The 16862-nt window shown below is 39.4% G+C and overlaps 1 protein-coding gene across 5 annotated transcripts in view; it reads right to left on the bottom strand.

Annotated features, from left to right (window-relative positions):
• Window positions 1-352: 352 nt before the first annotated feature.
• The window catches only part of KIF13A (kinesin family member 13A), a 105424-nt gene continuing 88914 nt past the window's right edge, over window positions 353-16862 (bottom strand). For 4 of the 5 annotated variants that reach the window (XM_088067245.1, XM_014254556.2, XM_088067237.1 and 1 more), the window contains 10 exons: window positions 16650-16774; window positions 15425-15601; window positions 14955-15047; window positions 13982-14134; window positions 13489-13566; window positions 12932-12979; window positions 12348-12459; window positions 11240-11391; window positions 4152-5250; window positions 354-3285 (listed from right to left, as the gene is read on the bottom strand). In XM_088067245.1, coding sequence (XP_087923371.1) covers window positions 2999-3285; window positions 4152-5250; window positions 11240-11391; window positions 12348-12459; window positions 12932-12979; window positions 13489-13566; window positions 13982-14134; window positions 14955-15047; window positions 15425-15601; window positions 16650-16774 — 2324 coding nt within the window. In that variant the 3' untranslated portion in view covers window positions 354-2998. Of the gene's footprint in view, window positions 3286-4151; window positions 5251-10605; window positions 10690-11239; window positions 11392-12347; window positions 12460-12931; window positions 12980-13488; window positions 13567-13981; window positions 14135-14954; window positions 15048-15424; window positions 15602-16649; window positions 16775-16862 lie in introns of all 5 variants that reach the window. The other variant, XM_014254557.2, reaches the window with a different exon arrangement.

Genomic DNA, 16862 nt, shown 5'->3' on the forward strand with positions numbered 1-16862 from the left:
GTACAGAGTGCCAGTACTCCGTACTCTGCATCCAGCTGCAAACTCGAAGGAAGCCTTCGGTGGCGGAATGTTGACACAGCGAGTGGCGCTGACTAAACGCTTGTGCCGGTGCTTGCTGGGCTGTGACAGCTGTTCCCCGAGCACTCCGTGTCTCCAATAAAGGCATGCGTGCTCGTAAAAACAGCACATCATAAACTCAGAAAACAAGGTGAAGGCCAGCGTGATCTTAACTCAGCATTCTAACGACCCTGATGGTCAAAATCATTATTTCTGTGCAGACTGGGAAAACAAACAGGATGGCAGGATTGTTGAATGAGAGACTGGCTCTGCAAAATGTTATTCAGTATGATGATTAGTGCCTGTTTTTTTTTTAACTGAGATCTTGCTACAAACTGTGCTTGTTAGGCAGTGTATTTTAGCTGCTAGTTAATATTAAAAAGAAAAAAAAAAAAGCAATTCACAGTTGCACTATCACCACCATTTTCTTCCACTTTGAATCCAAAGTCTGAGACAGCAAAAGCCTAGTTCAACATTGCTAACAGGGAAAAAAAAGGTCCTGTTTATGTACTAGAGTTTTGAGTAGCACATCAACCAAAGAGCTTTCACTTTCCTATCACACTGTTGCACTCCTTAGCTGTGCTCCTCCTAACTTTACATCAACCCAGGGCAGGGCATGTTAACATGCAAGGTTTGCTAAAGTAGAGGTCTTTTAATAACAACAGAACTCAGAATGGCAAAGGTTATGTGAAATGGGTACAGAAGGACACATGGTTGGCTTGCTTTGGTCTCTGTGGCATGTACAGGTTGCCTACTCCAAGAGCACAATTATCCCAGTGTTTCGGAAGGAATCAGTCATGCATTCTGTATTCTCAGCAGTCTGAAACAATGAAGAGCCCAACTGATGCTGGCTGATGCTAACCTGGTGTAACTACAGAATGAGTGCCATAAGAAAATGGCCACACTGATTTTCAAAATTGTTTGTAGTGGTACTAGACAAATATATTAATGCCAGTAATGCGTAAGTATATTAATGCATAAGTAGATTTCCCAAAAGGTTTATAAAAATATTAAAATCTAAACTTAACTTCAAGACACGGGGGTGTTTGGTGTTGATACCTGGCAGTGTTCCACAATAATCTGTGCCTGATAAAAATAATTCTGCATAAAATCTTTTTCTATTACAGAAGTTTCCTCCAGCAGCAGCGTCATTAATGCAGCGACAACAACTCTAGGTGGACCCCAGAAGCATTAACTGTTCTGCAAAGATTCACATTTCATCAAAATCAATTAGCATGTAAGAATCCTGTCTTAGAAGAGACAAAAGCCATGGCAAGGGTGAGTTCACTGCACTTCACAGCCCTCTCCTTTCACTACCTCCTCCAGCACACTGCCTTCCCAGCTGCCAACTGTGCTGCAGGCAGCTGAGGCCTTCATTTATTTAGCAACAATACTCTCTTGTCTGTCCTCTGGGAACTTGTCCCATCTCCCCTTGACCCACAGGATTCTGTTTTCCGGCAGGAGTTCCCCAGCTCTGCTCCCTCTCCTGGAAGGGACGAGGAAAGCAGAAGGTGAGGAATGCATATCCACAGGGGCTGCTATTCTCCTCTGAGGCTCAGTGGTAAGATGGGTTCATGCCATCCAGTCTTCCACTCCAACCACACTATCCTTCAGCATTTTTACCAAGTCCATCTGAGCAGCACCAGCTACAAACAGCTCTCTCTTTGAACATGAAGCCTAATTGTACCAAACACAAGCAAAACATTTTTTTTTAAAATCCCAAATAAACAGTCTGTATTCTAACACACAATAGGTCTGCACCAATTAAATACAGTATGGCAGTATATAAATTACAGTTCTTTACAGTAAATAGTATAAGACAAGAGTCCGCTTACTGTACACAACAATCAAAGAAAGAACAGCAGCTTTTCAGTAAGGTCCCAGGTATCTCAATCATTCACTTGCTAAGGAACAAAGAAAAGATACAGCAGGCCATTCACTTCACTCATTTTTTACCATGTTGCTTTACAAATATCCAGAACACTTGTACAGGCATCTACAGTATCTACATGTGGAACAACCTTCTTAGGAATTCATGAGCACCAGACATAAATCCCTCCATCATTCCCATTATTAAAATAAACTTTACGGATTAAAATTACTTTAGCAGGTTCTCTTTCATCTCGATAATAAACCAGCAAGTAACAAGTGCAAAGTTTGCAGTCATGATCCATTTACTGCTTCTTTATTTCCCATTTCTCCCCACCCCACACCCAAAGAACCCAAAACCCCCTAAAAATCCCAGAACGTTGTCCTCTCACACCCTTGCAGTAATACTGTTTCTGCAGTCAAACTGCCCAGCTGGCTTTTGCTAACATGTGAAATGCCAGACTCATAGCTTCAGGCATCCTCAGTCATTCCAATGCCAAGTCAGCACAGTGGCAGGCCTCTAGGAAGACAAAACATATGAAGCAGTTGGATATTTCAGTGTGCTTAAACACAGAAGGCTGCACGGTGCCCAGTGACTGAAAGAAACATGGCACCAAGTTACCAGTTAAAACATTTACAATAGAAAGATATAAACAGCAAATATGTCAGTCTAAAACAACTTCTTTGGTAATTAAGAACAGCAAACCGCAGCGGTTGGGTTTTTTTACCAAATACGGATTTACATCCTGTTTTTTCCTCAATAAAATATCTTTTGTTGTTTAAAATATATCTCCCAAGTTGTTGCGTAACAAATAGTCCAGTACCTCAGTTATCTACAATCAGCTTTAACTGTGTTTTAGTGTGCAGCCGTATCTGCTCACTGGCAGACAAACTATAGATACACATTCATATATATATAATATATATATTATTTATAAAAAATTAGATAATTAAGTCAAGGACTCTAGAGAATACACATTCCGTATGGACAGGTTAAAATGTACAATAGCTTCAAAAATCCATAAAGTTTTCTACACAGTGATGCGTGTAGTAAGTGCAAAAATACTGCAGTTTAGTTAATCCAAGATTTCCTGTTTTCCTGTTTCCTAGAAAAAGCAGAAGCTGCTGCATCTCCTGAATGGCAGAGGACATCTCCTCCTGTCTTGGGAGTGGCTGATGAGCCTTGAAGCACAGAACTCTTCCGTTTCTCTGAGGTGGAAGATGCCTGAGACCGGGAAGTGCTACTCCATTTCCTCGCGGGAGCTGGTGCTTTGCTGAGGCGCCCAGGACGAACGAAAATGCCGTGTTGTGGTTTGCAGTGGAAGTACTCTCTGCCTTTCACAATTCCATCGTGCTTCCCTTCAATGGAAAAAAATGCACAGGATTAAATGCTGATGCTGCCATTAGCACATACAATTGAGGCGCTGAAGTGTGAATAGTTTTGGTTATCTGTCAAATAGCCAAGATTGTTCCTGCTGAGTGACAGAGCCAGATGCTCACCATACACTAAGGAGAACAAAACTTGGAAAGGAGGGCTTGAAATGTGACCAAAAAGATGATTTTCTAAAATATTGCTTTGTTAACTAACAGTTTAGAAAGCCAAGCATGTGTTCATTTTGCAAAATAAACTGTCCTCAAAACCAACTGCTTGCAAAACTTAAAATTTATCTGGAGACAAACTTCTGGCATAAGTGATATTGCCTATTAAACTACAAAAAACATCTTTTTAAATGACCTGAAGCATTTCTATAGAAGTTTCTTAACACTTGCGGAGCACTGACTTTTTCTGACCCCTCTGAAGTTACATAAAACCTGTGCTCTGGAATTCATCTTTCCCCAGTGGAAAACAACAATAAATCTCAAAAATCCACGGACAGCAAACTCATCTGACAAGTGATTCACACTGTTAGTACTGTTCATGAATGTGTGCACACTGATTTAAAAAAGATATGCCAATTTTAGGCTTTCCTTGTTTCTCTGATCAGTAAAAACAGATGGGTACCAATAGGGAACTACCACAACATGCAAAAGCAGGGCTTTCAGACAGTTAAAAATGGATCAGAGCATCCCTATCACCAGAAAGCCAAGAACTGGGTGTATCAGATACCAAGCTTCATGAAACCAGAGGTACTTCCCAGGACTGAACTGGAAGGAATGATTGTACTGTGACTTTAAAAATTGGTCACACTAGCTGCACAGATAACCCAGAACACATTTAGTCTTACCCAGCTGAACATTGAGTTCAACTCCAACCCAGATTCCAGATGAAAAATCCACCGTTCCAACGTATCTCACTGTGCCCATCTTATTACTTCCAACACAGACTTGTTCGCCCACGGCCACCCAGCTTGGTAAGACGTGGGCTTGATCTGCAGAAGCACTTTCTTCACAATCAGAACCATCCAAGTGGTCCTTCGTAATAAAGTCGTCCATGGAAGCATCGGGATAAGTCTCAGGGTCTGAAGCGTCTTTCACCAGTCCAGAACAAAAAGGGCTTTCCACAGCATCTGCAAGCCAGGTGTCACCTGCTGCTGCTGCAGAGCTCTGCTGGCCCGTGCACGGGCTCTGCCCCTTGCCAGGGCCTCGGGGTGACTCCAAGGCGCTCTCTCCGTTAGAGGACAGAAGGGAACACGACTGTGGAGCTGTTGAATGGTCGAAGTCCTTCCCATCTTCAACGCCCATGAACTCAGTAAAGGAGTGATCTTCCAGAATGTCCGTCGTGTGCTCAACCGTCACCTCGCGCGCTGAAAATTCGATGGTGTTTTTGCCATCCAAGGAACTTAGAGCTGAGAAGGATCCAGCTCTGGGTAACTGCTGAGAGTCTCTGTCAGTGGCGCTGAATGACAGTGGTACTTGCTCTGTTAAGGCACTGTTTTCTTTCAGTGGCACCACAGGTAACTTCTCTCTCGCTAACTCCTTTTCTGACTCTCGACATTCCTTGTTCAAAGAAGATCTTAAATCATGTGCAAGGGATGATCCCGAGGGATCGCTAGAGTCCAGCTCCTTGGTGTGACTGGCTAGCTGGTCTGTGCTATCACTACAGGGAACAAGCATGTCAGACAGGGTGGCGTTAGAGGCACTGTGGGAAAAGTAGCCACTAGTGATGCTGCTAGTGGTGGGGCTGCGGGACACCTCTTTCTCAAGAACACGTGAGCTCATGAAGTCTGATTTAGAGGAAAACCACTCCCTGTTCTCCAGGCTAGCATTGTAAATACTGAAGTCAGCAAACTCCTCCGGTACATAAGGCCGGAAATTTTGAAAACTTTGTGGACTTATCAGCTTCTTATTGATGGCCTCCAACTCACTGTCTTCCTCCTCAGAGTCCTGCAAATGAAAAGAAGAACTAGGATTAGGAACCTGTGACAGTGAGGTTTCCAAAATAAGCTAACCATCCTTTATTTTTTCCTTTCTGACCATGGAGAAATATGTTCCTTTAATATTCTTTAACTGAAGAATGGAAGACACCATTGAAAAGAGCTGGTAGGAACTACAGCTGGGACCTACACTGAGCTACTCAATTTTTAGAAAATAAATTCTAAATAGTTCAGAAAATATAAAGCAATAAAAGGAAGGTTACATATTTTCATCCACAAACTTTTTTCTCCTATGATTTAGACTAATTAAACCTACTGAAGGTATTTTATAGAGTTAATTCACCACCTAACAACAGAAACATAAATATGAATGGTAAAGGCCTTACAGAGTCCCTGCTGCAATACAGATTTTAAAAACTATGAGATTCTTAAAAACTTTGCACAGTGGGATTTTCTATTAACCTGATATCAGCGAGGCTAAATAATTTTACTTACCCCTGGTTATTCACACCTGAACATGTTCAGGATGTTTGAATATGCAAGCAAAAAGATCAAATGTTACAGCAAACCTTCAAGGAAGCATTTGTATGCATACATGTATGTGTTTGGAGTGAAATAAGTGACAATAATCACCCTGGCAGAATTTGGAGGTGCCTCCCTAAATTTCCCCTTGGTGATGTGAAAGGGTGCACTGTGATCAGACCACAGATGTGGCTTTCACAGAATTGATCTGAAGCTAAGAACTTCAGTCTGTAAAAATAAATCTGAGAAAGACTCCAGCAACATGGTAGGGCTGCTCTCGCAGGATAAAATACTGCAGGCAGGACTCCACATGGCTGCTTTTTAAAGTATTTCCTTTTTTATAGACATGTATGTCTTCATTTACACATATATACGTATGTATAAGCATAGGTATATGTATGCACACATATATATTAAAAATTGTTGGTTAACAGGAAATTTCTACTAGAAATAATTGTATTTTAGGAAAATTCAAAACTGCTGAAGTCCTTTAAAAAAAATCTCAAGCACCCATTATTTCTCAGTTCCTTATCTGCATCACAGATTTCAAATTCTGATCAAAGCAGATCCTGTGTGATATCTGAGTACCTGGGTGCTTTCAGACACCTGCTGTGACTCACCAATGTAAAAGGAAAAGCAGAACACTTAACCAGATGACCACAGGGTACCAACACATCAGGATAAACATCCTCTTGAAAATGTTTCCTCACTTCAAAATAGCCAAGACTGCCCAAATGACTTTGTTTAACAAAATTTCAAATGCCCAGACAGGAAAGAGTTGCCCATGTCAGAATAATCACACAGAACTGTTTGGATTGGAAGGCACCCCTTGAGGTCAATTAGCCCAATACCCCTCTGCTCAAGCTGAGTCAGCCAGAGCAGCCTGTCCAAGACAGTGTCCAATTGGGTGGGTTTTGACATCTCTACAACCTTCCTGCACAACTCATTCCAGTGTTTGACCCTCCTCACAGTAGACAAAGTGTTTTCATGTTTCATCTTGTGATCAGATGGAATCTCATGTGTTTTGATTTGCCTCATGTCCTGTCACTGGACACTGCTGAGAAGAGTCTGCCTTGGCTCATCACGTGTTTTTAAACATCGATAAGATGCCCCTGCGACTGGTCTCCTTAAGGCTGAACAGCTCCAGACATTCCAGCCTTTCCCTATATGTCAGATGGCCTGTAACAAGGTCTCATGTCCATTCTTACCATGTTCAAACTCAGCTAACTCATAGCAAATATAATTCAGTATTACCCATGCAGAATGGCCTCTTAAGAGGACTCAAGATTTTCAATATTAATTTTTTCTGTTGTCACAGCTATCAGTATTTGAACAGGATGCCTCTACTTGTCTAAGTATATCTGAGAAATCCAACCACATTTCAGATTATTAGTATTTGCTCAAGTACACACCTGGTATCCTTTGCTTTCTAATTTTCACAGTACTCTTTCAGAGTAGTTTCTCATACAGAATTTGGATGAAGGTTTTAGTTTGCAATTATTTATTTCTCTGAAGAGGAACAGTAGTGTTATGAAATGCCAGTAAGACTCTTTATTATTTATACTAAATAATACTGAATAAATACTAAAGTATTATTTATACTATTGAAAATCTTGCTATTTACATCTTAAATCCACAGTTCCTACAGAAGGAAAGGAAAAAAAGTAATACCTGCTTTATTGAGACTAAGAATACCCTTCCAAGCACTAATATTGCAGGATACCAGTTGCTCATCTCTGAGGGATGTTTTCTCAGTCATTCTGCTTACCTCTTCCCTTTTGCCAACTTTACCTGTACAAAACTAAGTTTTGTTCTGTGCAGAACCTTATAGTTTTGTTTGGTTTTTTTAAACATTAAAAACTAAGAGTTTATCAAATATACTTTTTAAAGTTGAAGATTATATATGAACTCCAAACTAATAAATATTTAATGAAGGAAGTGTTTCTAGTCGATACTGGCTAAATGTTCCCTTGAGACCAAAATGTATTTTTATAACAGAGTTCTTTGTATCTCCTTTGAAACTTGCAGAATTCCTCATTTAACTGAAAAAAACCCCACCTTGGTGGTGTTCCTGTTCAGAATCAGACTGGATAAGAGCCTGTAACTGAGAAATGGCTCTACAGACACACAGACATTGGTGAGTGATTAGGAAAGGTTAAACAGGTTACCACAGTGTCAGTCATGTGCCATTTCAGGGTTATTGTCACCTTAAGTAGAAAAGCTGAGGTACAGAGAACCAGTCTTCTTACTAGAACATGGGCTATGAAGAATGCTGAGAATAGGTGATGAGATGCCACCTTGTGACAGACAGAAGGTGCCCCTGGTAGGGACAAGACATATTTCCTTTCAGAGCTTCTCTTGAATTTCCTGATTGGGAAATTCCAGAAACAAAGCAATTTCAGAGTTCTTCAAATTTCTGCGGATGTGATATGTTGCGGGAAAAACAAAAAAAGGTGCTTTGTACAGCTTAGGTTATTGGTGTAAATAAAGATAAAATATTTGAAAAACTGTTCAAGAAACTTCAGCAACTTCCCTGGCATGTAACAGAGTGACTATAATGAAAAGCAGATTTACAAACTGGTAACAGAAAGACCATGAGAGCAAGAACAAATCAGACAAGACTATATGTCAAATTCTAGCAGTAAAGCAGCAAAATAAGCAAGAGCACAGAGCAGCTTCCCTATACCTGCTTCGTAATGAAGATACTGTGTCATTAAAAGCTAAAGCATCTGAGCTTTCAAATCCCTAAATTACACCTCTCAAGTAACCTCAACAAGTTAGATCCCATTTTACTAATTTAAAAATCAGTAATACTTATCTAGTCATTGCACTACTGGTGCCTTAATTTTTATTGCCCGCTAGAAGGGTTTCCTCTTAGCAAATCCTCCCTTAAACATTAAGTACTGGCAGTATTTAAATACACTTATTATGAAAATATTTAATCTGACCTTAACATAAGTCACTATTCCTGTATTATCCAGAACATGCCCCTATAGCATGCTGTTTTGATATAGCTGCAATATAAAGCATGTGTAAGTACTCTCTGAAATTTCAGGTTGAATGCTCTATTTCAGGCCAACTGAATAAAAATATTTTTGTTAACTGCTTTTTTTTTTTTCCCCCCCTTCCTCTGACAGGTATGTTTTGAATATTGGAATACTCCAGCCTAGTTAAAACATACAACTCACTGCAGCTCTTAAAAATGGGGTAGCTTGGGAAGCCTACATCCTACAAAGACATCTCTCCTAAAGCATCATTTGCTAAACACAACACCATAGGCTGGCTGGGCTATGCAAAGTAGCTGTGTCAACCTCCTCCCCACTAGCAGCTGCTACTTCTTGCCTGTCTCTCCAGGACCCACTCACAGGTCTAAAAGGTCATCAGACTTAGAGGACTAGATCCAAAATTAAATATAACTCCACTGTAGTCAAGCCATCAACTGGGTGCATCAGTTCCCTTCATGTGATTTCCTATGCAACCAAACAAAAAGCTGTGTTGATACAAGGGAGAAGTCAGTATGAGTTAAGCAGATGAGAACTGAAAGAACAGCTCTTTCCATGGTCCTGTTGGCTATGGCAGGTTTACAGTGTTCAGTGAATTTGTCCCCTTCTAGCTGGCAAAGCCTGGTGGCAGGATATTGCCCTTTTCTAGCTCTGAAAGCTTCTGTGTATCTGTGGAAAGCAGCACAGGCAAGTGCCTGGGTTAATTCAGGGCATGCATGGGGTGGGACTTTGTTTTCACTCAAGGGATTAAAACTGCCCTCAAGTTGCTATGGAAAGTTTTGTAACAATTTATTTTCCAAAGGATGTTTTTCAACCCTCTAGAAATTTTTTTTGCCAAATACCTTCATACTATTTGTATCAGTGACTCAGTGCAAGTCAGCACGTCAGCTAACCTTATGGAAAATTAACATGATCAAGAATAAAACAGTTGCCACCCAAACCCAGAAGCCAAGCTTCAAATATATACGCCATAATACTCGGGATACTTTCATCTAACAACATACAAAATAGCATTAGAAATCCAGAACAGGTTTTTAATGGCTTGGCTATATGGTAGGAATGAAAATAACTTTGAATAGGAAGAACCCATCACTACCATTTTGTGTAAAAGTGTTCCATAGGACTTAAAGGAAATAATTTGAAGGTTCTGAATTTTATATCTAAAGCTCTGATTAAAGCAAGTATTTGCAGCCATGTTCCACAGCCCCAAAACCAAAACCATCATACAGCAGATATGATGATACACCTTTTGTTGAAGCAGCAGTGAGAAAAGGATTTAGCAGGTGAAGATTAAAACAAAAGCCCTCCACCTCAATTTCCACCTGAATTATGATGAAGACAGGCTGCATGTTAATTAAGAGCGGCAATCTTATTTTAGTCATATTACTTCCATGTCAGGCAATTAAAAGCTTTTTATAGTGTACCCACACCTAAATGCATGGTTACTTACACCAAATGGGATCATTCCATTTACTCTGGGGCATAGTCACAAAATCTAGGTAACATACAAGGTATATTAGAGTGATAACAGCATGGCTCACTTACTTGATCAGTTGTGCCCTGTAAACACTACACCTTCCCCTCTCCTCCCACCATACTGGGCAAATGACATAGAAACATTAAAGCCCAAAACAAAATAAAAACAAAACACCAAACCCCAGTGGAGTTAGCTCCAATGACAGAATGCATTTGCAAGCCAGGCAAGCAACTGTTAACAACCATAACCTACAATCAGTCCCAAGTGGTTATTTCCACCTCACAACCTCTTTTTCCTGCTGCAGTAGCGTGAATGCCTCAAGCCCACCACCAGGCCTCGAGACAGAAACTGGTACAAAACTTACAATCTTCTCCTCAGACATGCTGCTAGCACTGCTTCCTGCAGGCACAGCACAGCCAGCACAGTGCACCTGAGATGGAGGCATGCTCTGCAAAGGTTGAGACACACAACACATCACACAAACCACAGCTCTGACCATGGTGCTAAGTGGGTGCCAAGTTAGAAAGGTGGGAAGACTGATGAAGGTGAAACACCCATGCTGGCCAAACAGACATCAAAATTCAAGTTAATGGGTAGGGAAAATCATGCACTCTTCCCAGAGTTTGAGGGTGAGGAACAAAGGCCAGAATTATAACCACCCCAGAATAGTTTCACAGAATTATGTTTGATCTGCGAAAAAAAAACCACACCAACATCTTACTGAATTAAAAAAAAAAAAAAAAAAGGTAGGTTACTGCTACTTTAAAATAGAAGTACCCTGTAAAGGAGAATACATACTAAGAAGTAAAAAAAACCCAAAACCCACAAACCCTGTATTCAGGCAAAAAACAAAACACAAAATTCCACCAATATGAAGAGTGGCCTGAATAATTTTACCAGAGAATTACAAAATTCTGTTGCAACAGATGCAAACGATTTGCCAAGTACACAGAATCACTCCATCTGCTTTAAAAAAGCAGGTGGTTTTCAAAGATTACCTCTTGACTAAGTAGAGGTCGGCTTTCAAGTGGGGTCTTCCTTTTATGTTCCTCTTTCACTGGCATTAAGGGCTTGAAAAACTTTGGTGGCTGGGGAGAAAATGCTTTAAAAGGGCTGGCCATTAAAGCATGGGAATTCTCTGCTACAATACCTAGGTAAAAAAGCAAAAATAATGTATTTCAGTTCTTCATATCCTGACTGCAAGAGCATATTTCAAAACAACTGAAGGTTAAGCCATGCAATTGACAAGTTGCTGGCTCCAGAAAAATGTCAATATTTTAGTATTTAACCACTGGCCTAGGCATGAAATAATGCAGAGGTCAGTGAGAAGTCTTCTTAGAGTAGTCTAGAAACAGAAGGAAAGCAGAGAACATCAGGATCTGCCCCCTCCATTCTGAGGCTCCAACATTTCTCCTTTTCATCCTGGTCATAAAAACAACAGGAAGTATCCTTGAAACTAGAACACAGAAGCTCTTTCCTTCCTGTGTCTCACCTGACCTCTTCCCACAACACTGCAAGTCTGCCCTGTAATGAAGCCAGCCATCCTGCACAGCCAGGATGATCAAAAAGGAAATTATAAGCAAGGAAGTGATGAATAAACCCTCAGTCCCACTTTATTGCAGCAGTATTTCTACCTGCACTGCCAGGTCAATGTGACCTGAAGGAAACAAGGCATCTGTTACACACTGACAGGGAGGCACAACCAATATCCACATAGCATGTAAAGAATCTGTCTAAGGACAATTTCCACTTTAAACAAAAGCATCTTCATCTTCAAATTCATAAAATAACAGGAGCTGCTTTTTGTTCTTTTGTGGTGTGTGTTTTTTTGTCTTGGTTTGGGTGTTTTTTTTCTTTTTTTTTCCTGCAGTTTTGATTTGTATTTAGCACGTTCAGCCCCCCTCTTGGTTTTTTGGATACCCTCAATTTTAAACCCTTTCCTGGATGTCTTATGCATTTCTCCCTTTCTCCCCTACTTCCAGATTATGGTTAGCTCCTTAAGTAGAAGCTGGATAACACATTTATTAGGAAAAAAGCACTGGGAATTTAATTTTTAGTTTAATGCAGTAAATAAGAATCCACCAGCACTGTCATATGAAATCTCACCACTGCCGTCTTTGCTCTTGCGAGGCGACTCCCTGGGTAAAGTACCATAGCATGATACATCTTGGTAACTGGAACAACACTCAGATATATCTAGGTGACTTTCAGACCAACCCTAAAAAAACAAAAATACATAAATCTGCATGATGATGCAGGCAAATGTGGAAAAAATAATAGGTAAACTTGGGTGTTTGTTTTTATTTTTTTGAAGTCAAACAAACCCCATAAACCAAAGGTACGTCAATTACTGACTTCATACAATTTTCCTGTCACAGAAATGGATTGTTTTAAAGCTAATAAGCTGGTCAGTCAAGTATTTAAAGTTTTACTCTTTCTGTTTCTTAAATATCAGTTTATAAAATTCTAATATGAAAAGCAGAGAAGGACAATAAGGTTTTATGCAAAATTGCATGTAATGGGTGCAGTATCTTTGAAGATATGTTGTGTAAATCAACTGCTTTAAATACTATTAAAGGAAAATACTATTTCTATTTTCTTTTTTTTCCCCCCAATTTTCAAACACATCTTGCTACTGGTGGGGCTGGGAAATCTGGGAATGTGAGCTGTTTGTTGCCACATTTCCATACCTTGTCATCTTCATCACAGGCAGAAAGATCCAGTCGACTACAGGACACCTACAAAACACCAACAGACAGAATGACAAAATGCCTACCTTTTATTTGTGACATGTAATACTTTGCAGAAACACTATGATCATTTAGTCCTACTAAATATTTTGCTCTCTCTTTTCAGACCAAATTATGAATAAAGACATCTATGTTTCTGCTGTATGAGTGCATGAGAGAACATAAAATGGAAACTACCCTTTACAGTATGAAAAAAGTTAAAGGGACTTGAAGGTAAAAGTAATCTGAATCAGGGCAGTTGTCATCCTGAACTACTTCCTAAATGGATATCCTTGTGAAAGGAGAAGAGTTTCAACCAACCCTCCCTCTTCCTTGTTAACTTTGTAATCTCCTAGGACAGACAATTTTGGGGAGGGTTTTCACTTGGTGACCACTTTCCCTCAGGCTGGTTAGTCCCAGCACAGAGTAGTCATTACCACATCTTGTTGTGCAAGCATTACACCAGCACACAGACAGCAGCCCCTGCCCCATCAGTGCTAACCACGAAGGGTCCTTACGTTGTGCACGTTCGGAGTGCTGATGCTCCTGCGGATGTTCCTGGCTTTGGTGGAGAGAGCCTCTTTGACAGTGACTGCCTGTGTTAAGAGAACAAAACACTAGCAGCAACACCATGGTCTCCTCAGGAGAACTGAGCAAGCGGGATAGGGACATTTTTTCAGTGTAGCTAACAACAGCAATCAGGGCTTGCATTCACAAATCTTAATTTGCACACATAGCCACCAAAGCTTCTGTCTGAAATTCATTCTTTGGCCTTTGCTTGTTCAGGTTCTGAGTACTACATCATTGCCAGCTTTAGTTACTACATCCACCACCTCTGGAAATCTGTATTTTGCAGAAGTAACTTTGTCTTACATTTATCTGTCCTATGATCTCTAAAAAAATAATCCAACTGAAACAAAAAAAGCAACACAGTATTTTTAAAAAATCAATCATCTCTTCTTGAATTCTCATAATCCAGTGCAAAGGGCGCAAGAAATGCCTTTTCCTTGCCTGTCTTAGTCGTTCAAGGCTCAGAATGTTCTCCACTTGCAGCACACCACGTGTGTATTTCTCAATGTAGGTTTCGCCATCAGATGTGCCCTCATTCTCACTCCTTGCTGCCATCAGTGCTAGGGTCTCACGATCCTCAATTTCTTCTGTAGCCTAAAGTAGAAGTTACACCATTCAAGGTTTCAAAAAGGAAAGCCAATTGTTTCAGTTCACTTTTTTAGACCAGTTCAATCCAAAAATCAGTTTGAATTGGGCATCTTAATCAGCAAACTTAATTACAGTCAATAACCCAGGGCTGTTCCATAGAGATGCAAATGATGCTGAAGAAATCAAGCTTAGGAGAAGTTTTGAACAGTTGCTATAGTAAAAGCACGTCCAGAAATAACGCAAATATAGCCTGAAATTGCGTATGTTAAGGCTCAACTTCCTAGGCAAGGAAATTTAATTTCTTTCCCAAATCTTAAAATATGCTGTGATTTCACTCGAGTTTAAAATTTAAGTAGTAATGCAGCAAAGTGACAATCACATGGTGAGAAGACTATTTATGTTTTCATTTGTCCAGTTTGTTTGCCTTTAAAATAAATCTTACGGTACATTTACAACTTGTATAAGCTTTTTCTATAAAAAGTAATTTATATTCCTGTGAACTCAGCTTCCCAGCTATTCTCTTTTCAAAGACCCGAACATTCCTCTGACTACCCTCTATATTTTCCCTGTAGACACTAATGGCCATTCAAACAGAACTCTACCACAAAAACTCAGTTAAACACAGTAGAAGAGAAAATAAAATCCCCACAGTTTTCAACTGTTTAAAGATAAACATGATGTCACACAGAACTTCAGTATATTCACTTTGGCAAACTGCCTCATATCAGCAAAGCAGGACATTTACATTCTAATCAGTATCACCCACTTCAGTAGGTCAAGTCTGTTGGTTTCTGTGAATTTGCCAGAGAAATATGCTATAGTTTACCTTTGGTATATTGGATACTATTTCATAAGTCACTCCACAGGCATAATATATATTTTTCAAGGATATTCTCCTTTTCAGGCTCTGGGTAAAACTCTAGAAAGAAATTTTCAGTTACTGTTTTGATAATTACTATTTATGACATCCTAAGAAATAAAAATGTGCCATGCAAAATCTGATTACAAAGGCAATCAGAATCATAATTTATTAAATTACTTTTTTAGCATTTATGATATTTTATGTCCTATTTACAACACTGTGCTCAGTATACAAGGCTACTAAGTTCAATCATTTGAAGAATGGACAGTTCAAAGGAATATACCAGTACACAGCTTCACTGCAACCTATAAAAACCTAGTTTTCATTTCTCTCTCATAAGACTTCCAGAATTAAGCAAGCAGTTAAGGAAACACATTCATTAAATTAAGAATATGGAACAAAACAAGGAATAAAAGAATATATAAATTTATTACCTGCTTGTTATAAATGTTGGCTGCAATCCTTTTGCGTAATACCAGTTCCATTGCAGCAGGGTGACTGAGCTGCACAGTAGTCTTCACAATTAAGTAAATTCTCTCATTTTGAGGAGTTACCCTATTCAGGTGCACTGAATCATGGACAGAAGAGTCCCAGGCAGCAGTGGCTGAAATCTATGCAGACAAATTAAGTAGAGAAAGGAAAGGGAAATCAAAGATTTTATTACTCTAACAACAGGTATCATTTTCAAAGATTTCATATGAAGTAAAACAATTACTTAATTTAAGAAAAATCAGCATCATTGAACTAAGTGGAGTCAAACCTCCTTTCCATAGTAAGGAATTTATCCGAAGAAGCAAAAAAGAGGTGTTAAGATACTGGGGAAAACAGTCATCACCACAATCCCTGCACTGTGCAAACCCTGCCCCAAAAGGAAGTCTTCACATGGCTGGAGACAGAAAGGAAAGCAGAAGCAAGACTGGATGAAGGAATACAAGTCCTACTGCTACTGTATTAAAACTATTACTTTTAATGTAAAATCTTTCATCTATATTGGATTAGGCTATAACAGCCCCCACATAAAAACCCTGCATCCATTCTGCAGAATGGGTTTTTTTCCTTTCCTCTGCCTTCTCCCCAACCTTTGCTGTCTCATTTGTTCTGGAAATGATCTCAAACAATAGTCTAAGTAGGCACAGGACATATAAGGAATCAGTTAAGAAATACCTAAATGGATTCAGAACCATTAATTTCCAACAATTCCCAAACCACGTATTTAAAAAACAATAATTTTGTGCCACAAATTAAAAAAGCTTATTTAAGTAATAAATTAAAAATTTATTTAAGTATTAAGCTTTGCACAGTGTGCACAATAAACCAAGTTATTTTTTCTAAAGAATTAAGAATTTGCAAGAGAAATTATGGAGGGGTGAGGAAAGCAGGAAAAGGGATTTTGTGTCAGGCAGTTGAACTGTTCTTTTGCGAAGAGCTAAGACTTGTCATCTCTGAATTAAGGCAGAAGAGCTAACAAGTCGTAGCCTCTTAAATTCTATATAAATAGGCCAGAAAATCAAGGCAGCCCTAGATACAGATGGTACTTCTAAGACAAAAAGGTAATAATAATAATAACAACGATTAAATACACAGAAGTAGGAAATAAAACATAAGAAGAAAGCATTAACAAGCTTCAGCTGTCTAGAAGGAGGCTTGCTAACAATTTACCTCATCATCACTGTGTTTTATGATCGGCAGATAAAAGAATGGGCTCCCATGCTCCTTTGGTAGTATTGAGTTAACTCCTGATGCATGGGGACCTATAAGTTGTTCATTGGCACTGAGGTCATCAGCTAATGAAACAAATGTGCAAAGAATGAAATAGTTTTATACCAAGGGATATGAATATATAGAGGCAAAGTTGTAATACAAAGCTGTAAT

The sequence above is a fragment of the Pseudopodoces humilis genome, chromosome 1 (genome assembly GCF_049639895.1).
Source record: "Pseudopodoces humilis isolate 2021_Gansu_Grassland_sample_001 chromosome 1, ASM4963989v1, whole genome shotgun sequence".
Lineage (NCBI taxonomy): Eukaryota > Metazoa > Chordata > Aves > Passeriformes > Paridae > Pseudopodoces > Pseudopodoces humilis.